General features: G+C 26.7%; 13 protein-coding genes across 13 annotated transcripts in view, besides 15 other annotated features; 9 read left to right on the forward strand and 4 right to left on the reverse strand.

The window, feature by feature from the left end:
* The window catches only part of EDI_249100 (uncharacterized protein), a gene marked incomplete at both ends in the record, with an annotated part of 1,542 nt that extends 508 nt beyond the window's left edge, over positions 1-1,034 (reverse strand). The window contains 2 exons of the mRNA XM_001734847.1: positions 31-815; positions 877-1,034. Coding sequence (XP_001734899.1) covers positions 31-815; positions 877-1,034 — 943 coding nt within the window. The remainder of the gene's footprint in view (positions 1-30; positions 816-876) is intronic.
* Positions 1,033-1,074: a sequence feature (AT_rich).
* A 95-nt stretch (positions 1,075-1,169) lies between these two features.
* EDI_249210 (uncharacterized protein) lies at positions 1,170-2,557 on the forward strand (the record flags this gene model as incomplete). Its single annotated transcript, XM_001734848.1, has 3 exons — positions 1,170-1,227; positions 1,280-2,323; positions 2,379-2,557. 3 exons carry the CDS (start codon positions 1,170-1,172, stop codon positions 2,555-2,557), a joined length of 1,281 nt encoding a protein of 426 aa, XP_001734900.1.
* Positions 2,294-2,322: a sequence feature (AT_rich).
* A 124-nt stretch (positions 2,558-2,681) lies between the features above and the next one.
* On the forward strand, positions 2,682-3,067 carry EDI_249220 (uncharacterized protein; the record flags this gene model as incomplete). The annotated part of the gene is made up of 2 exons (XM_001734849.1): positions 2,682-2,852; positions 2,909-3,067. 2 exons carry the CDS (start codon positions 2,682-2,684, stop codon positions 3,065-3,067), a joined length of 330 nt encoding a protein of 109 aa, XP_001734901.1.
* Positions 3,068-3,159: 92 nt separating this feature from the next.
* On the forward strand, positions 3,160-4,362 carry EDI_249230 (uncharacterized protein; the record flags this gene model as incomplete). The annotated part of the gene is made up of 1 exon (XM_001734850.1): positions 3,160-4,362. The coding sequence occupies one exon, from the start codon at positions 3,160-3,162 to the stop codon at positions 4,360-4,362; it is 1,203 nt and encodes a 400-aa protein (XP_001734902.1).
* A 72-nt stretch (positions 4,363-4,434) lies between these two features.
* Positions 4,435-4,470: a sequence feature (AT_rich).
* Positions 4,471-4,541: 71 nt separating this feature from the next.
* On the forward strand, positions 4,542-6,074 carry EDI_249240 (membrane-bound O-acyltransferase domain-containing protein, putative; the record flags this gene model as incomplete). Its single annotated transcript, XM_001734851.1, has 2 exons — positions 4,542-4,553; positions 4,596-6,074. The coding sequence occupies 2 exons, from the start codon at positions 4,542-4,544 to the stop codon at positions 6,072-6,074; spliced, it is 1,491 nt and encodes a 496-aa protein (XP_001734903.1).
* Positions 5,379-5,435: a sequence feature (AT_rich).
* A 94-nt stretch (positions 6,075-6,168) lies between the features above and the next one.
* On the reverse strand, positions 6,169-6,645 carry EDI_249250 (uncharacterized protein; the record flags this gene model as incomplete). The annotated part of the gene is made up of 1 exon (XM_001734852.1): positions 6,169-6,645. The coding sequence occupies one exon, from the start codon at positions 6,643-6,645 to the stop codon at positions 6,169-6,171; it is 477 nt and encodes a 158-aa protein (XP_001734904.1).
* Positions 6,646-6,659: 14 nt separating this feature from the next.
* Positions 6,660-6,703: a microsatellite.
* A 62-nt stretch (positions 6,704-6,765) lies between these two features.
* Positions 6,766-7,161, forward strand: EDI_249260 (protein serine/threonine kinase, putative; the record flags this gene model as incomplete). Its single annotated transcript, XM_001734853.1, has 1 exon — positions 6,766-7,161. The coding sequence occupies one exon, from the start codon at positions 6,766-6,768 to the stop codon at positions 7,159-7,161; it is 396 nt and encodes a 131-aa protein (XP_001734905.1).
* Positions 7,162-7,164: 3 nt separating this feature from the next.
* Positions 7,165-7,214: a sequence feature (AT_rich).
* Positions 7,215-7,374: 160 nt separating this feature from the next.
* Positions 7,375-7,396: a sequence feature (AT_rich).
* A 55-nt stretch (positions 7,397-7,451) lies between these two features.
* EDI_249270 (uncharacterized protein) lies at positions 7,452-9,803 on the forward strand (the record flags this gene model as incomplete). Its single annotated transcript, XM_001734854.1, has 1 exon — positions 7,452-9,803. The coding sequence occupies one exon, from the start codon at positions 7,452-7,454 to the stop codon at positions 9,801-9,803; it is 2,352 nt and encodes a 783-aa protein (XP_001734906.1).
* Positions 9,500-9,524: a sequence feature (AT_rich).
* A 64-nt stretch (positions 9,804-9,867) lies between the features above and the next one.
* Positions 9,868-9,918: a sequence feature (AT_rich).
* A 57-nt stretch (positions 9,919-9,975) lies between these two features.
* EDI_249280 (guanine nucleotide exchange factor, putative) lies at positions 9,976-13,941 on the forward strand (the record flags this gene model as incomplete). Its single annotated transcript, XM_001734855.1, has 3 exons — positions 9,976-11,241; positions 11,298-13,706; positions 13,759-13,941. The coding sequence occupies 3 exons, from the start codon at positions 9,976-9,978 to the stop codon at positions 13,939-13,941; spliced, it is 3,858 nt and encodes a 1,285-aa protein (XP_001734907.1).
* Positions 13,712-13,744: a sequence feature (AT_rich).
* A 90-nt stretch (positions 13,942-14,031) lies between the features above and the next one.
* EDI_249290 (uncharacterized protein) lies at positions 14,032-14,547 on the reverse strand (the record flags this gene model as incomplete). Its single annotated transcript, XM_001734856.1, has 1 exon — positions 14,032-14,547. One exon carries the CDS (start codon positions 14,545-14,547, stop codon positions 14,032-14,034), a length of 516 nt encoding a protein of 171 aa, XP_001734908.1.
* Positions 14,548-14,738: 191 nt separating this feature from the next.
* On the forward strand, positions 14,739-15,338 carry EDI_249300 (40S ribosomal protein S18, putative; the record flags this gene model as incomplete). The annotated part of the gene is made up of 2 exons (XM_001734857.1): positions 14,739-14,741; positions 14,874-15,338. The coding sequence occupies 2 exons, from the start codon at positions 14,739-14,741 to the stop codon at positions 15,336-15,338; spliced, it is 468 nt and encodes a 155-aa protein (XP_001734909.1).
* A 110-nt stretch (positions 15,339-15,448) lies between these two features.
* Positions 15,449-15,473: a sequence feature (AT_rich).
* A 90-nt stretch (positions 15,474-15,563) lies between these two features.
* Positions 15,564-15,600: a sequence feature (AT_rich).
* A 335-nt stretch (positions 15,601-15,935) lies between these two features.
* On the forward strand, positions 15,936-16,349 carry EDI_249310 (uncharacterized protein; the record flags this gene model as incomplete). Its single annotated transcript, XM_001734858.1, has 1 exon — positions 15,936-16,349. The coding sequence occupies one exon, from the start codon at positions 15,936-15,938 to the stop codon at positions 16,347-16,349; it is 414 nt and encodes a 137-aa protein (XP_001734910.1).
* Positions 16,350-16,445: 96 nt separating this feature from the next.
* Positions 16,446-16,512: a sequence feature (AT_rich).
* EDI_249320 (uncharacterized protein) lies at positions 16,490-17,999 on the reverse strand (the record flags this gene model as incomplete). Its single annotated transcript, XM_001734859.1, has 2 exons — positions 16,490-17,651; positions 17,701-17,999. 2 exons carry the CDS (start codon positions 17,997-17,999, stop codon positions 16,490-16,492), a joined length of 1,461 nt encoding a protein of 486 aa, XP_001734911.1.
* Positions 17,656-17,695: a sequence feature (AT_rich).
* A 16-nt stretch (positions 18,000-18,015) lies between the features above and the next one.
* Positions 18,016-18,068: a microsatellite.
* Positions 18,069-18,116: the final 48 nt, after the last annotated feature.

Raw genomic sequence — 18,116 nt, forward strand, 5'->3', positions numbered from 1 at the left:
AAATATCTGTAATAATTGCAGTTGTTGTACCTCGTTTTAATACAAATAAATGATCAAGATAACCATTTGGATGTACTCTAAATACATTTGCTAAATATCCTTTATCATCACAAGTAACAAGTAATTCACCTTTTGGATCAAATTTCATTGTTCTTAATCGTGAAGCTGTAGCACAAAAATGGCATATCCTTTTTATTTGTTTTTTTGAAGTAATATTTCTATGATCTGCAACAACTACAAATTCTTTTTTATGGTCATCATCATTAATTTCTTGTGTTTGAGTTGGCGCTCCATAAATATTTTTTACTCCATCAGTAATCCAATTAATTGAACTTGTTATTGTTTCCGTGGTTATAGCTGCGGCGCTTTGTGGTGGTTCAATGTATGAAGGTGGAATGTCATAAGTAGGATATGCAAAATAAGCACTGCTTACAGCGATTGGATGTGTATTTTTTAAATATTTTGTGGTTGAGATTTGAAGAATCAATGATGGTGGATTTTGAGTTGTGTTATAAATATGTAATTGCCCATCTAATGTAAATGCAAACAATATATCTTCAACTAATTCAAAGTCACAATAGTTATATGAAAAAAATGATGATGCAATTGGTCCTTCTGGTCTAAAAGTTACACTAACTAATTGATTATTACTTGTTACAAAAAAAAGCATCGGCGGTGAGATATGTCTAAAACGTGAAAACAAAGGAATAACATTTTCTTCTACTGGATATGAAAATACCTCTTCATTTTTTGTTATATCATCACAATCCCATACTCTAATACCATGACTTTCACATATAATACAACATTTTCTCCTATTTATTTAAATTTTATTTCTGGATTTTATTAACTTTTTTAAAACATCAAAAAACAAACAATTCATTATCGTCTTTAGGATATTCATCAAATATAACAGCTTGTACATCAATTTGATCTTTTGGTTTTGGTGGTTTAGTTTTAAGAAAAGAAGGAATATAGCTCCATTCTTCTTCTTTTTGACCTTTAATAAATGATGCAAAATATGGATGATTCATAATTTTTATTTATTTTAAGTTTCAATAAATTTTTTTTTTACTTTTCTTCTTATCTTTTTAGAAGATTTTTTCATTTCTTCAATTTTTCTTTTAATATAACTTTCCATCTCTTTTTTATTAGTAGGGACATTAATCATGTTGTTATCGTTTTCAGTTTTTAATTCCAAGGGGTGTAGATTGTACCATTTACAAAGTTTCTTTTTGTCCAATCAATTAATTAACTTCTAATTATTAACTTTTTATAGCTAAAGGAAGTGAAAGAAAACAGTTATTAGAATTTATTATTGCTGAGGCAATCCTTGCTAAAGAAAAAGTTATATCACCTATGAGATGGAAAGGAGATACTGCATATTTTATGTTTGTTGGAGGATGTTGGTGTATTATCATTACTGATGAAAAAATTGGAATTGATTCAATGATATTACATTATACCATTCAAGCAATAGAAGAAGTTTTCCCTATTAGTGAATTAAGCATTATAAAGAACGTTAATTTATTAGAATCAATTGTTAGAGATTGTATTGGTGATGGGATTCTTCACTCAGTTAACTATTTTGATATTCTAAGAAGTGTTCAACCACCTCAAAGAGTTGAGATGATTCCTGAATTGCTTGAAGTGCAACATCCATTTCATAGAAAAGAATATCAAGAAGGAATTACTTTCGGATTAAAACAACGAGAATGGAATAATGATCATATTGTTAATGGATTATCAAAAACAATATTTGAACGTACTGAACCATCGTATGAATGTTTGGATAAATATAATACTCTTCCAATTGACAAAACAATGTTTGAACCAGAAAAAATTTTTCTGATTCAACAAGAAGAAATAAATGTTACGTTTAAATCAAATGGAGAAATAGAAAGTTCAACGATTCGAGGGGGATTAAAAAGTACAGTCTATTCAGTCGGAGTAAAATCAATTCAATTTGCTATTGACTCTATAGATTTTCAATCAAACCAACAAACAATTAACCAACAATTAGAAGGAACTAAAGACACTGGTGTATTATTATGGCAAAACCCATACGGTACTATTCCTATTCTTTCTTATCAAGGAGATGTAAAAACATACCCATTATTATTAAGAGGGCATACAGTTATTGACAAACATTCTCTTACAATTTATATAACTTATTCATTAATTGGTCAAACGTATCTACACTCATTTTGTTTTCATCTTCCTCAACAAATCAAATCAATTGAAACAAACCCACCAAATTATACAACAATTGGATCTACTCTTTTCTTATATCTTTATAAAAAAAATATTAATAATAAAAAACGTTTGTTTTTAAACTTTATTCATAAAATAATGAATGACCAAGGCTTATAATACAGAAGAAGGGTCTTTACAAATCACGTTGAAATATAGTAATGAAACTCAACCACATAAATCAGATATACCATTTGGATGGTTTGATTTTAAATGTTCATTTTTCTACAAGCACATTAGGACTGCCAACTATTACACAAAAAAGTGTTTCAGAAGTTCCAGTAGAACAACAAATATTATGTAAATCAGGAACGTATGGGATAAATTTTATTGATGAAAATTAATCTTCATTTTTGGTTCTTTTAAGATAAAAAAGAATGATGAAACTCAAAAACAATAACTTAAAAATCAGTTAAAGAGATATTACCATGTCACGAAGAGATGGTCGTGATGAAGAAATAGATTTTGGTGAACAAGTTATCAATGCAGAAAACGAAGAAAGACTTGCTGGATTAACTGACTCAATTGCTCAATTAAAAACATCAGCAAATTATTTAAAAAACAAAGTTGAAAGTGATGGAAAACAAATTGATGAAATGGTTTGTAGTATTTTAAATAGGAGTGTAACACAAACCGATTACCAACTTATCAATAGCAAAATCAAATGGATGATTTAATGGAATTTTTAAATTCTGTTAGACAGAAGTTAAAAAAATTATTTGGAACAACAGGAATGAGCCATTTATTAGTTTTAGTTATTGGAGGAATAGGAATTCTTGTTGTGATTTATGTCTTAGCATTTAAATTGAATTAAATACTATTTTTTGAGGAATTTTTGTTATTGATATTAAGAAAAAAAAAAAGAGATTAAATGAACTTTTTTTCTTTTTGTATTAATTAACTTCTATGATATTTATTATTACTCTTTTATTATGTATATTAGGTTGTTTTGCTCAAAACTTAACAATTAATATCTTTCATGTTGGACAAGCTGATTCTCAGTTGTTAATATTCCCAAGTGGGTATACTGTTTTAATTGATTTAGGTGAAAATAGAGATGATTTTGAACCAACTAATGCTAAATACATTACTAAACGATTAACAGAACTTGTTCCAAGTAAGACAATTGATGTTTTAGTATTAACTCACATTCACTTAGACCATTTTGGATATCCAGCCAACCAAACGGGATTGTGGTATTTTATTGAGAAAAGTGGATTTAAAATTAAGAAATATGTTGGCAGAAATATCGGTACATATGATGGAAATGATATTTCAAAATGTAATAAAGATACTATTAACTGGAAATATGTAGGAGAATATGAACAATACAATGTTGATTGGATTTGTTATGCACACACCCTACAAAACCAAAATTATATTAGTAGTATTAGAGAATTAGCTGATATTTGTTCTACGTCACAGATCCATCCTCCTGATAATAATGCTAGTATTCAAATTGTGATGGCTGATGCTTTCACTGTAAAGAAACAAGATGGAAATTTAGTAGCTAGTGATTGGCACGATACAAAAGATGCACCAAGTGAAAATGATTACTCTATTTCATTAAGAATTCAATTTGGAGAATTTGTTTATTTTACTGGAGGAGATTTAGATGGTTCACAAGACTTTGCTTGGGGAAATGAAATTAGTAATGCAGAAGAAAAAATCGAAAAAATTGTTGGTTCAGTTGATGTGTATCGAGTTAACCATCATGGTGACTATCACTCTTCAAGCAAATCATTCTTAGAAGAAATGAAACCAACTGCCTCTATCGTTTCATGTGGTGATCATAACAGATATGGTCTTCCACATCAACCAACAATGAATAGGTTATCATTATATAGTAAAACAGTATATTTGACAGAGGATTGTAATTCAAATGTTACCAGTGTATTTGATAATGTTCATATTATGAATGAGGACGTGATTATTACAATTCCAATTGGTACTAATTATTATGAAATTCATGACCCAATAAGAAATTACACCAAAATGTTTAAAATAAAACAGAATAAAGAAGAACGAAAAGATTGTTATTCTTTATTTTACAATGGAACATCATTAACATTTCTAAGTTTATGTTTACTTCTTTTACTAATTGCTTAAGAATGAGTTAATTTAGTAAGAATCAACGATTCCATTTTATTCTTTTCAAATGAACTAATCATGAGGATTATGATAAAATTAATAATATTTTTTATTATAAAAATAAAAGTATATCAAAAAATGGGTAGATAATTTTTTTTTGAAAGAATTCTTAGATTTTAATAAACTAATGTTAGGTGATGAAAGAAAAAGTATTTTTAAAAAAGAATATAAAAAAACATTATAGGTAATAGATCTCAGATTCTAGATCTTATAAATTTAAAAGAATGTTGGACTCATTTGTTACAACTAGTGCTCAATTAATTGGATTTCCAGAAGATATGTTTAGATTCTTATTTGCATTTATATTAGAAGTCCCTATTTCTATTATTTGCAGATATATTTCAATGAGTACAGATATGAAATATTTCATTTATGGTATAATTGGTATTTTTATATCATTTTTTGTATATTCAACTATGACTTATTGTGTATTAATAACTATGATTCCAGTTTATATAATTATGAAGTACATGCCAACAAGAAAAGGTGCATATCTTTGTTTTGGAATATCATTAGGTTATTTATTAACAATTCATATTAAAAGAATGATAGATAATTATCTTGGATATGACCTTGATTTTTCTTCTGTTCAAATGGTATTAACAATTAAATTTACAACATTTGCTTTTTCAGTTTGTAATGCATATGACAAAGAATATAAATGTTCTGAACATACTGAAAAACATAAAATTTACAACTATCCAAGTATACTTCAATTCTTTGGTTATACATTCTTCTTCCCTGCATTTTTCTCAGGACCATCTATGGAATATACAGACTTTGTATCATTTATTGATATGTCAATGTTTAAAGAATTTAATAATAAACTTCCACCAATTAATATGAAAGCAGTTGGAAAAGTTACATTAAGACTTATTGTAATTATTGTATTTTATTTAATTTCAGTTAAATATTCAATATTTGAATTATGTGAGTATTATATTTTAGGTCATAAAGAAGAATCTACTTGTTGGTTTAAAATATTTATGATTTATTTGTATGTTGAATTTATTAAATTAAGATATTATTTTGTTTGGGAATTTGGAGAATTGTTAAGTATTCTTATGGGATTTGGTTATAGTGGAATGAAGGATGGAGAAACAACATGGGAAGGATTTAAAAATGTAGATATTTGGAAAATGGAAACTGCTGATTCTATTAGACAAATTGTTAGCAATTGGAATATTCAAACAGAAAGGTGGTTAAGGTATTATGTCTATGAAAGATTAAATCAAAACAAAACTCTTGCACCATATAAATCAATTTTAACTAATATGGTTAGTGCATTTTGGCATGGATTATATCCAGGATATTATATCTCATTTGGTACTATGACTTTACAACAAAAATTCCAATATATGTTATATACTCAAGTTCTTCCTTTGTTAAGAAATAAATATGGAGAAAAATCAATTCCAATTTATCTTTATCATACATTTAATTATTTATATACTCCTTTTGCTCAAATGTATTGTTTTGTATCATTCGTTCTTTTAAGTTTTAGTGCTACATTTACTGTTTACTTGCACACTTATTTCATTCCACATATTATTGCTCTCACAGGTTGGATGTATCTTTCATATTTTCCAGTTTATAAAAAACCACGTCAAGAAACTGTAGAAACAAAACCAAAAGAAGTTACCACTGGATCACCAGCTACAAAAGAATAATTAAAAGTGAATAATTAAAGTTTTTTCATTATTAAGAGACTTTTTTTAATTAGAAAGAAAAACATTTTTTAATTCATTCTTGTTTATAATAATCTTAACATAATATGAAAATAATTATTAACACAATCATTATTATTGTTTTATTTCTTTGTCTTATTCCATTTGATATACAATCTGCAACTTTAAATTTCTGTGTATTAATACACCTTGTATTTAATTCTTTAGGACATTCACAAAGATTTGTTATAAATTTCTTATTTATTAATGAACAAGTAGCATTTGGTCGTAAACCACTTGCCGTTGTAAAGAATACCTGACTTTCTTTGTCAACATAAACACAGTATTTAACATTTGATGAACCACAAATATCAATATATTTTGTTGAGTCAGTGGTAATTCCAATACTTTCTAATCCAGTTCTTATTGAACCACATTTTTCAATGTCTTCAGAAATATACTCTATATCATTCTTAATACAGTTTGGGCGATAATATATCTTTCCAGAACATAATGAATAACTAACTACTTGGTGCACTAAACAAAAAACAAAAATGACAATTGCTATTTTCATTGTTTCAATAACAATTTTTTGTTTTATTTCTTCTTTTTTAGTTTTTTATTTTTTTATTATATTACTATGAAATCAAGTAGCAATTAAGAAAATGAAAGAATTTGATAAAATGAAGATAAAATGAAAGAATTTGAGAAAGAAGTAATGATGTTAGATAAATTTCGAAGTGAATATATTATTCAATTTTATGGAGTATTTATTCATAATAAAATATGTATGATAACAGAATATGCAAAATATGGATCAATACAAGATTTAATTAATAAAAGAACAAACACCGAAATACCAAATAAAATAAGAATTAAATTCATGATAGATGGAGCAAAAGGAATTTCATATCTTCATTCAAATGGAATACTACATCGAGATATTAAACCAGATAATTTTCTTGTTGTATCAATTGATGATAATATTGGAATTAATTGTAAATTAACAGATTTTGGAAGTTCAAGAAACATTAATATGACGATTATGTTTATTGAAAGAATGGAAGTAGAAGACATAAAAAAAGAATAGGACTAATAAAAAAAAATAACTAAAAGATAGTAAAATATTAATCTTTTAAATTAGGGAAAAGTTTAAATTTTAAACTGAAAATAATCAATTTCTTAAGAATTTTAATGGAAGAAACACAAACCCCACCAATTTATTTTAATGTTCTAAATATTCCATACAAGAGGTTAGCATTATTTAAAAATAAAAGTATTATAGTAGGTATGTGAATGTATGTATATATTTTATTAAATTATAACGATAAATGACTTATTTAATTAGCAGAAAAAGAACCAACAACACGAATTGATCAAATGGTTTTAGATATTATTGATATTGTCAAAGGAAAAATAGTTAATACAATCAAGTCAAGTGCACGTCCAATATCTATTGGACATAGTGAAAATATTCTTTTTATATTATTTGATAATGGAAAAATTAGAGTATATAGAACAAATGAATTGGATAATAATAAAAAATCAACAGTTTTGTTTCCTTCTTTTAAACAACAAGTCAATATAAAAACAGTTGGGTGTTGGGGAGAAAAAGGAATTGTTTGTATTTCTAAAGAGAATAAAGTTACTTTTTTCAACGTATTATCATCAGATTTATCAGTAAAAAAGAATTCTCTTGAACCTCAAACTAGTTCTTTACAACTTGAATTCACTTCAGAATTACCTGTTGCAGTAAAAAGTTATGGAGAAATAGTTATCGCTTATAATCAGAAAGAAATGATTTTGTTTAAAGAAAGTGGTGTTATTAAGAAGTTTACTACAAACGAGTGTAATATTCAATTTTTTAGAAATGTTTCGATTTACAATCAAAGTGTTATTGTTTCTGATCAATTTAACATAGGACTAATAAATATAGAAACATTACACACATCATTCATTTTTAATCCAATAGAAGAAGAATGTAATAATATTGAATTTGTTAGTTGGAACTTTGTAACTAAACAATTAGTTTTTTTTGTAATAACTACTAACATGGCTGCATTGTTTAGCATTGACCAAACAAAACAATCAGGAGAGTTAAAGTTAATTATTGAATATGGTTATTTATTTCCAAACATTGAATTAATACATATTACTAATGATGGATTTATGATTAAAAGTAGTGGCAAATTCTATATTTGTAATTCCAACCCAGAAAAGTATAATTCTCCTTATTTTGAATTATATCAACTTAATACTGAAACTAAAGAATTAACTCTTAAAAGAAAAGCAACTTCTTCTATTGATTTAGTTTCTCAACAACGTTCACCAAAGTTATTAAATCATTTTCTTTTTAATAGTACATCTCTTAGTACAAGAGATTCACAAAACACTCATTATCAAAACCAAAATCATAATTCTCATATTCAACCATCAATTACTCAAACACAAACAAAACCTCAACAAGAAAATTCTGCTTCGATTAATTTAAGAAATCATATTAATGAAGCATTTAGTTTTGGAGAAACCCAACATAAAATAGAAAATCAAAGACTAAAAACAAAACAACAAGAAGACCCCTCGGAAATTTTAAAAACTAGAATTGGAATCACATTAAATTTGGCACAAAACCAAATAAGAAAACAACTAAATGAAAATGGATCATTTACAGATTACACTCCAAAACTACCACCAAAAATGAATCAAACAAATTCAAAAATTGTTGACCCTTTTAAGTCAGTTGTAAATAAAAAAATTAATCAAGAAGTTTCATCAACAAGCCCTCTTCCTACTCCTCTTCCTACTTTTCAATACACACAAAACCCTATGGCAACACAACCATTACCAAAACAGTTAGCAACACAACCATTACCAAAATATTTTTCATCACCTATTGGTGAATTAAGAAATTTTGAATATAATTATGATACTCTTGAAAGGATTGTTGATATAAAAGATTTAAAGTGTTTTGGACTTGGTATTGGTCCTATTATTTGGATGAAAGGAGAACTTGCTTCATCAAATCCAAGATTATTTGTTTGTTCTGCAAGTTCAGAAATTAATGAAGTAATATTTTCAGCAACAATGGTACCTTTACAGTGCTTTCAAAAAGAAACTATGTTTTCACCACCAGTACTTTATGAAATGAAAAATGGAGCACTGTATATATTTCCACAAAAACAAAATTCATTATTTTCATTAAAACAAGGATATATTGAATCTTTAATTCCAAGTAAAAATAAAGAAATTTTTCCTCATAATGAAAGTTCTGTTCTTGAAATTCCATTAGAAGATGAAACAGTAATTAAAGTTATTACGTTAAATGATAAAACAACAATTTGTTATGGAAAATGTTTTACTGAAGTTCCAGTTAAAAGTTCAGATATTAAAACAATTAAAACATATCAAAAAGTTATTGGATGTTGTACAATAAATAAATTATTAATAATATATCCATGTGGTGTAGATATAATTCAATTACCACCAAAATTTGTTGACTTTGCATTAACACCATTTGGTTGTATTACTATTCAAGAAAGAGGTGGGGCATATGTTATTTGTTCACAAACAAAAGCACTTTATCAATTAAAATTTAAAAATAAAGACAATGGAATAGATCTATCTTTTTGTTCATGTTTTTATGATGATAAAATACTCTTTTTAGGTGATAAAAATGGAAGGGTTTATTATTGTTTCATTGAGTCATACATTTCATTTTATTTAACAAATTAAAATACATTTGATTTAAGTTGTATTATTGAATTGATTCTTATTCTGCTTATTCACATATCAATTCTTTTTATTTAATAAATAAATAATAAATTTAATAACTTTTTACAAAAAAAAAGAAAAACAAAGGAGTTAAAAACATTAAGACTATAAAACTTAAAAAATAACATAGGATATGATAACTAATTTACTACACCCTTTTAAATTGTCTTCAACAAATCTAAAAGTTACTTGCTCACTTCCATTTTCTTTAAAAAAGTATGTACAAGAAAAAGAAAAGAAGTCAAGTATGATTTTATTATCACAACGATTTCAAATCAATTTAACACGAGAAGTTGAGTTATGCAAAATGATAGCAGAAGGAAAAGAAGTTATAACTAAAAGAGATATTACTGAACTTTGGGAAAAAATTGATTTGTTTGGTGAAAGAGATGAAAGTTTTTATAATGAAACTACTTCATTTTCTTTAAATAATTCTTCTTCTAATATTATCCAAGACGAAGATGATAAAGATGATATGAGAAAATTATCACAAAGGCTTACATTTTATGCGTCTCATTTTAAGAACAATGACGGACAAAAGTCTAGAGGATTTGAACCTTCTAGGTTCAGTGATAATTTAAATTCAACAAATGAAGTTATTGGATTAGACTTATTTTATACAGAAAATGAATTAAATGAGATGAGAAGATATCCAATTTATGTAAATGATAAAAGAATACATAAAATGTTTGATATTAGTGATGTTATAATTGAAAATGGAAAAATTATTAAAGGAAAAATTCGTGGAATAGTAAACATTGGAGCTATTCATAAAAATAATGAGGTTATGCAAACTTTAATATGGACAAATGATTTATATTCTAATAATTGTGAATTATTAAAATGTATTACAGATTGTTTTGAAGTTTCTTGTCTTGGAGATAATGTAGAATGTCAGATTGTTAGATCACGAGTTGTTGGTTCATTAAAATATTGGATTGAATCATGTTTATTTGATAATAAATTTTTAGAAGATATTAAGGTTTTTATTCAACGACTAAAGAAATATGGAATGAATAACCAAAGCAATACTCTAGATATTACATTATCTAGAAGATTAGTTGGAATGGAAAAAGAGTATTCAAGAGATGATACAATAAAAAAACATGTATTTATTCCACCTTCATTATATTATGATATTGATACTCCACTTGAAATGATGTCTCCAAAAGAGGTTGCAAGACAATTAACTTTAAAGGGGTATTCATTATTTTCTAAAGTAAAAGTTAATGAATTATTATCATGGAATGAACAAGATAAAGAAAGTCAATGTAAGTCTATATTAGCTATTACTCAATTCTCTAATAGGGTAGTAGAACTTTTTGTTAATTTTATACTATCTGCAAAAAACTTAAAACATAGAATTCAAATACTTGAGTTTGTATGTCAAATAGGAATTGTTTGTTATCTTATTGTTTAAAAAAAAAGAATAATATAATAATCATTTATCAATAGGAAGCAGAAGAATTACATAATTATGATTTATTATGTTGTATCTCATTTACATTTAATAAAAGTGCTATATATCGTTTAAAACGCACGTTTAATAGAATTAATGAAAAGTATCAACAATTCATTGTTCGATTAAAAAAAGTATCATCTCCTGAAAATAATTGGCAAACACTTAGAAATTGTACAACACAAGATGAAAACGTTATTCATGCACTACCTTATCTTGGATACTTTTTATCTGATGTTACATTTATTAATGATGGAAATGTATCTACTTTTGGAAATGGAGTTATTAACTATCTTAAATGTAATATGTTAATGAGCGTTGCTCAAAAAATCTATCATTTGCAACAAATACCTTATTATGATCTTGTTGAGTCTGTTCCAATGCAAGAGGCATTAGAAAAGTTATTAGAAAGTATTCCCACAATGCTTGAATCTCAAATTGATAAAAAACAATATTTACTATCTAAATTAATAGAACCATCAGTTAAACATTGCATCTTTCCTATTAAAGATGGTAAATTTTTCTTTCTATCTCCATTACAGATGACTCCAAAACCATATAACCAAGACCCTTCTATGGATGTTAATACTTTTTTATCTTGTCTTCTTCCAACAATATTTCCTTTTGTATCTTTTGTTGCAGTACTTCAAAACTCATTCATTGGATTTTCTGGAAACACTTCATTAAGTCTTTTAATCCCTGCCAATTATTACACAATTTATCTTAAACCTGTAGAAGTAACTATATTTATTTATACAGAAGATGGATGGTTAAAAACTAAAATATTACTTGACTCTTCTCGTCCATTAATGTATCAGATGAATGCATTCCTTGCTATTTCAATTGATAAGAATCCCTTTATATTATTCCATATGAAACAAGGAATAGAAGATCATCTATTTTTAGATGTTAATGTATCTTTATCTCAAAATAACTTTGAGATTAACGATTATATTATATCTTACCCATTAACATTATTAAAATCTTGTAGTTTTGGATATAGTGCTGACGTTGTTCTTTTTGACGAAGAAAAAAATTATTATACAGCTACATTAAGTATAGTATCTCCTATTATTGTAGAAAGGGGAATTGATGGTGCATTAAAAGAAGTAGGAATACCAGTATTAGTAGTTATTGCGGGAATGGTAATGTATGTATACAAATCAGATAATCTTATTCGCATATTTCCAATTCAATTTACAAGAACAAAAATTTATCCAGGAACTCGTGGAGTAGTATTAATATTGACTATAAATAATAACACTTTTAGTAATGAATTAACTGAATCTCTTTTCCTAATTGGAGATCAAAAATTAATATTTGATATCGTAGAAAGAGTTGATGTATTAACATGTCAATATTCAAAATGTATTATGGGAATTTCATTAAATATTACTCTAACACGAGAAAATAGAAAAATACCTTATCTTATTGATAAACTTATCTCATCAATTACCCTTGACCCAAACTTTTTTAATCCAACAACATTTGATTTTATTGACTTTTCTATTGCAAATTTAGCTCATACTATTGATGGTCACTCTAATTATAGTTTTAATTCTTTATCACTGCAACAACGTGTTAGTTTATTACGTTGTTTTTTAGCATCTTTACCAGAACCACTTATTCCAGAGTCATTATACGATGATTTCTCTCGTGTATCTAAATTCCCTGAAATGAAACAATGTGGATTTATTAATGAAAAACTTCAATTAATTGAAACTTCATCAAGTATGTTATCATCAGTATTGTATTTACTTCATTTGTATCTCAGTTATAATCCATCTAAATTTGATAAATTGATTCCATTTGTCCCAATACTTTTAAGGAAAGGTGATTCTATTTCACCATTAGATCAAATCACAGTAAAAATACTCTTAACAAATGTCCCTCACCTACATCTTCCAATATCACAACTACATCCAATTCAATTCATACCAAAAGTTTATTCAATCAAAATTAAAATGCCTGATTATCCTGCTATGAATCAATTGATAGGAGAATTAAATGATACAACAAAACAAGCACTAGTCAATAAAAAATATAAGACTGTTATTTGTAAAATAAAACAACCAGAACAAAGTTGTAATGAAAATGATATTTACAAATTATTAAGTCCTGATATAAAACAGTATCATTATGATGAAAAAGATCATAAAGGTGAAACAAATGTAGTTAATTTTGAAACATTCTTATTAGAAACTAAAAAAGAAAAAAGTAAGACAAAGAGCTGGTTAAATTATTCTTCTTCAAGAAGTATGAGCAACTCTCCCATTTTACCTACTTCTGAACGTCCAACTAGTTTCTTAGGTGCTTCAAGAAAAAGAAAAATAACAAATATTAAACAACTAGATATTTTATCAGCACCTTCTACTTCAGATTCTACCCCACAAACACCTTCATCAGTTTGTTTATTTAATTAAATAATTTATTTTTAAATAATGCATTAACGTATAGAATCGTTCAAGTCAAGAAGAGATTGTTGGATATGACTCAACACTAAAAAATAGTGGTCGTAGTAGAAAAAGCCCAAGAACAAACAGAGGTGGAACGATTGTTTTGACGGCAAGTGGTTGGACAACTGCTGAAGTTCAACCACCAAAATACTCATCATTCTTATTAGAAACAGAAAACCAATAAGTGACTTGTTATATTAAAATTGCTATAAGTTAATTCACTACAAAAGACAAAAAGAAAAAGAACAAAAAACAATCAATCAGATAAATGTGATTATAAAACACCAGCTAAATCTTCTTTAGATCTAATAATAATTTTTTCTTTCTGTCTTCTTGTTGTAAATCTTCGTGGCATAAACATTTTTGGTTGATCTTCATCATTAACTTTAGGTTTAGTTTCTTGATATTCTTTACTCTTTTTTTCATGATGCTTATGGTGTTTGTGATGTTTTTTCTTTTCTTGAGACGAAGAATCATCAGAAGGTTGTGAATTTGATTCTTGGTCTTTTTTAAGTTCAGCAATAATTCCAGGAGATGCTGTTTTTACTTTATTTAGTACTGCTTGTAATCCATTAAATTCTAATTTCTTTGGTTCAGGTTTAGCTAATCCAATTCCACAACGGTTTTCTTCAAATTCAATATCGATTCCATTTGTTGGTTTAAGATCCCCTTCAAATCCTAATCCTTTAATCATTGACAATCCAATACTCCCTTCTTCAACCCAATGTTTTTGAACACCTCTATGTCTTTTCTTTTTCTCAGGGAATATTTCATATATTCTTTCACTCATTTAGGGTTCTATCACTTCTTCTAAGTTCTTAGTTCTCTTTGATTTCAAACTCAGTATAAAATGTTTTTAATAACGAAAATTCAAGAATAAGAATAAAGAAGAAGGGTAGTAAATTATAATATAGAAAAAGAACTAATTCACTAAGAAGAAGAAATTTAGGGTAAGAGAAGAACTAAATTGTGTAAGTCGCCATGGTTTGTTGAGATTATCACATTATCTTAATTTTTTAAAATAGGTCTATGTAAAATAAGTGTACTTTTAAATGAATTTACTTTTTATTAACAGTTGTACATTCAATTAAAAAGAATATAAGATTAATTATTTAGGCCACCGTTACTTCAGAATCAGAATTCCAACACATGCTTCGTGTTTGCAATACCAATCTTGATGGTCGTAGAAAAGTTCCATATGCCCTCACTGGAATTAAGGGATGTGGAAGAAGATATGCTTACCTTGTTTGTAAAAGAGCTGGTATTGATGTCAACAAAAGAGCTGGTCTTATGACTCCTGCTGAAATTGAAAAGATTGTTGATATTCTCAACAACCCACTTAACTATAAAATCCCAGTTTGGTTCTTGAACAGACAAAAAGATAATAAAGATGGTAAAGACTCTCAACTTATTGCTAATGCTGTTGAAACAAGACTTAGAGAAGATATTGAAGCTCTTAAGAAAATGAGAGCTCACAGAGGTCTTAGACATTATTGGGGATTGAGAGTTAGAGGTCAACACACTAAGACCACTGGAAGAAGAGGAAGAACTGTTGGTGTTTCCAGAACTAAAGGTGCTTAATAAAAGTGGTTAATTTAAGTAAGGTGACGTTTATATTTATTTTTATTTGTTATGTAAAACAAATTAATAGAAAACAGAAAAAAAGGAAGAAGTTTAATAAAAAAAGGGAGTAATAAAATTTAATAATTTTTATTTGATAACTCTAAGCACATTTTTAAAACATCATAAAATATTAGTAATGAACAGTAAAACAACCAAGTGTAATATTAGAAAATAATAGACTTGAAATATAAAATATATTGAATAAATTATTTAATAAAATCAATAAGAAGAATCTGAAATAAAAGAAGATAATAAGAACTTATAAAAAGTGAATATATAAAAATCAACAAGAGCACTGGTTGAGAATGTCTAAGGTACTAGAAACTGTGGTTCTATGGAAAAGAGAATAGGCTTAGTGTTTAGGGTTTTTCATTAGGAGCGAAGGATTGGAGCAACCCTTTGACATGATTTCAGAGAAAGAAAAGAGAAAAACGAACTAATAATAAAAAGAATAGAATTAGAAACTATCAAAAATAGTTGAGAAGAAGAGGAAGAGAAATGATATAAAAAGACATCTCTAATGAACTCTTATTATTAAACTGTTGTTATCCCAACATGCCTGGCACTAAGAAAGAAACTAAAAAAGAAATCACTGAAACCAAAGACAAAGTAGAAAAGAAAATGAGTAAGAAAAAAACAAACACTAAAAAACCAAGAAGAGTTGTTAAGAAGCCAAAGACAACTAAAAAAGCTAAAAAGCCATTAAGTGCTTATATTCTTTTTACTCAAGCAAAAAGAGAAGAGATAGCTGCTACTCTTAAAGATGGAGAAAAGATTAATGCTAAACTTGGTGAAGTTTGGAGGGCTATGAGTAAAGAAGAAAAACAACCATTCTTTGATTCTTATAAAAAGAGTAAAGAAGAAATGGAAGTTGCTGCTCAAGCCAAAAAGGAAAGTGCTTCAAGAGGTTTAAAAGCTGCTCGTGCTGCTGCAAAGGCCAAAAAAGAAGCAGAAGTTAAAACTGATTGAATTTAATTGGTTTTGTTTTTCATTAATTATTATTGTTGCTTAGAGTACCGAATGATAAACTTTTATGAGAACTTAATGTAAAGACAAATAACAAAGAAAAATAAATAAATAATGATAAATCAATTTAATTGTTTTTCTTTTTATTCATAACATAAATAAATAAGTTGATTTGGATATGTGGTCATTATTTGTTCTATATCTTCCCTTGATACATTCGCCTTAATCCCCATTTCTTTTAAATCAACACGTCCTGTCAAATATTTAGAAATTTTAATAAGATTTTGTTCTATTAATGTTGGTTGTAATTTGTTTTTTATTTCTTCAATAAAAGAAGGTGCTATACACAGAATATAAGTTTTAATGCGATTTAAAATTCCAAATGAAATAAGCCATGCAACAGAGTCTGTAAATGCGTCGTATTCACCTTCAGGAATATTTTCAATTATATTGTCTAATGATTTCTTTTCTTCAAAATAAGATAATAATTTACCTATATCTTTCCATGGACATTCTTCTTCATATTTAGTAAATAATACAGATGGTCTTATTTCTACTGTTTGGTAATTCATTTTAGATGAAGTATATGATGATCCTTTTGCATTTAATAATGGAGAACGTATTTTGGACATTACATAAATATCATCTAATTGAATTGCTTCAATAATTTTAGCTTTTCCCCAATATACTAAATAACGTGCAATATGATACACAGTTTCAAGTGGTATACTCGTTATCATAGAGAGATATTGGAAACTATTCATTGGTGTTGCTGTTTGAAGAATTGTTTTAACTTGATTAATAAATTCTTTACTACGAATATGTGTAAATTGTTCAGTGAGTAAAATGAGTTCATCGCTTTCAACCAAATTATTAATCCATTCTTCTGGATTTTTAAATAAAAATAAAGCATGATATGGTTGAAGTTGTTCTGAGAAAATATTTTCATAATCGTTTAATGAAATAGGTAAGAGATATTTACTATTTATTTTTGAATGAGCAACACCTTTAGTTTTTAAATTAATGAATATGTCTTGTATTGATGCAGCAAGATTAGACTTTAAAATGATTTCTGATATTAAATCCTTATATGTCAATGGTGTTTCTCTTTTAGAATTCTCTCTACAGAACTTTTCACGAACATTAAATATTTTTCTTACTTCTTTAGATACATATCTATTTCTTGTTTCTTCAAAAATTAAACTATTTGATATTGTTCTTGATGCTGTAACAAATCCATCAATAACTGCTGGAACATAAAAGTCTTTTTGAAGAAAGAAAACGACATTTATTAAAGTAAATTCACTACAAAATAAATTTTTGTATATTTTTTATAAAAAAAAATAATACAAACTTCTCATCATCATCTTCTGGAAACTCTTTTAAATATCCAACTAATGTATGTCTATCAACAGAAAAAATAAATGGACCTTCTTTCATTCTTCTTGGAACTAATAATGATCCGAAATCAACTATAGAGGCTTCAGCCTCATGATAATATTTGACATTTCTAGGGTCTAATGCTGATTGTTCTAAATTTCCAGCTAAAGTAAATTTATTAAATGGTTCATTTTCTGAGTTATAACAAAACAAAACTCGTGATCCTTCAATACAACTTCTTACCGATACAACAATACTTCTTAATATTTTCATTAACCGATATAATAAGTTTTCTTTTTATTAAGTTTGTTTTTATTATTTTTGGTTTTTATTTTCATTATTCATAAGATTTTTCTATTAAAACGAAGAAGTAATAATTTTAACTTGGAA

Source organism: Entamoeba dispar, genomic scaffold, assembly GCF_000209125.1.
Source record: "Entamoeba dispar SAW760 scf_1105229458687 genomic scaffold, whole genome shotgun sequence".
In the NCBI taxonomy this organism is placed as follows: domain Eukaryota; phylum Evosea; order Mastigamoebida; family Endamoebidae; genus Entamoeba; species Entamoeba dispar.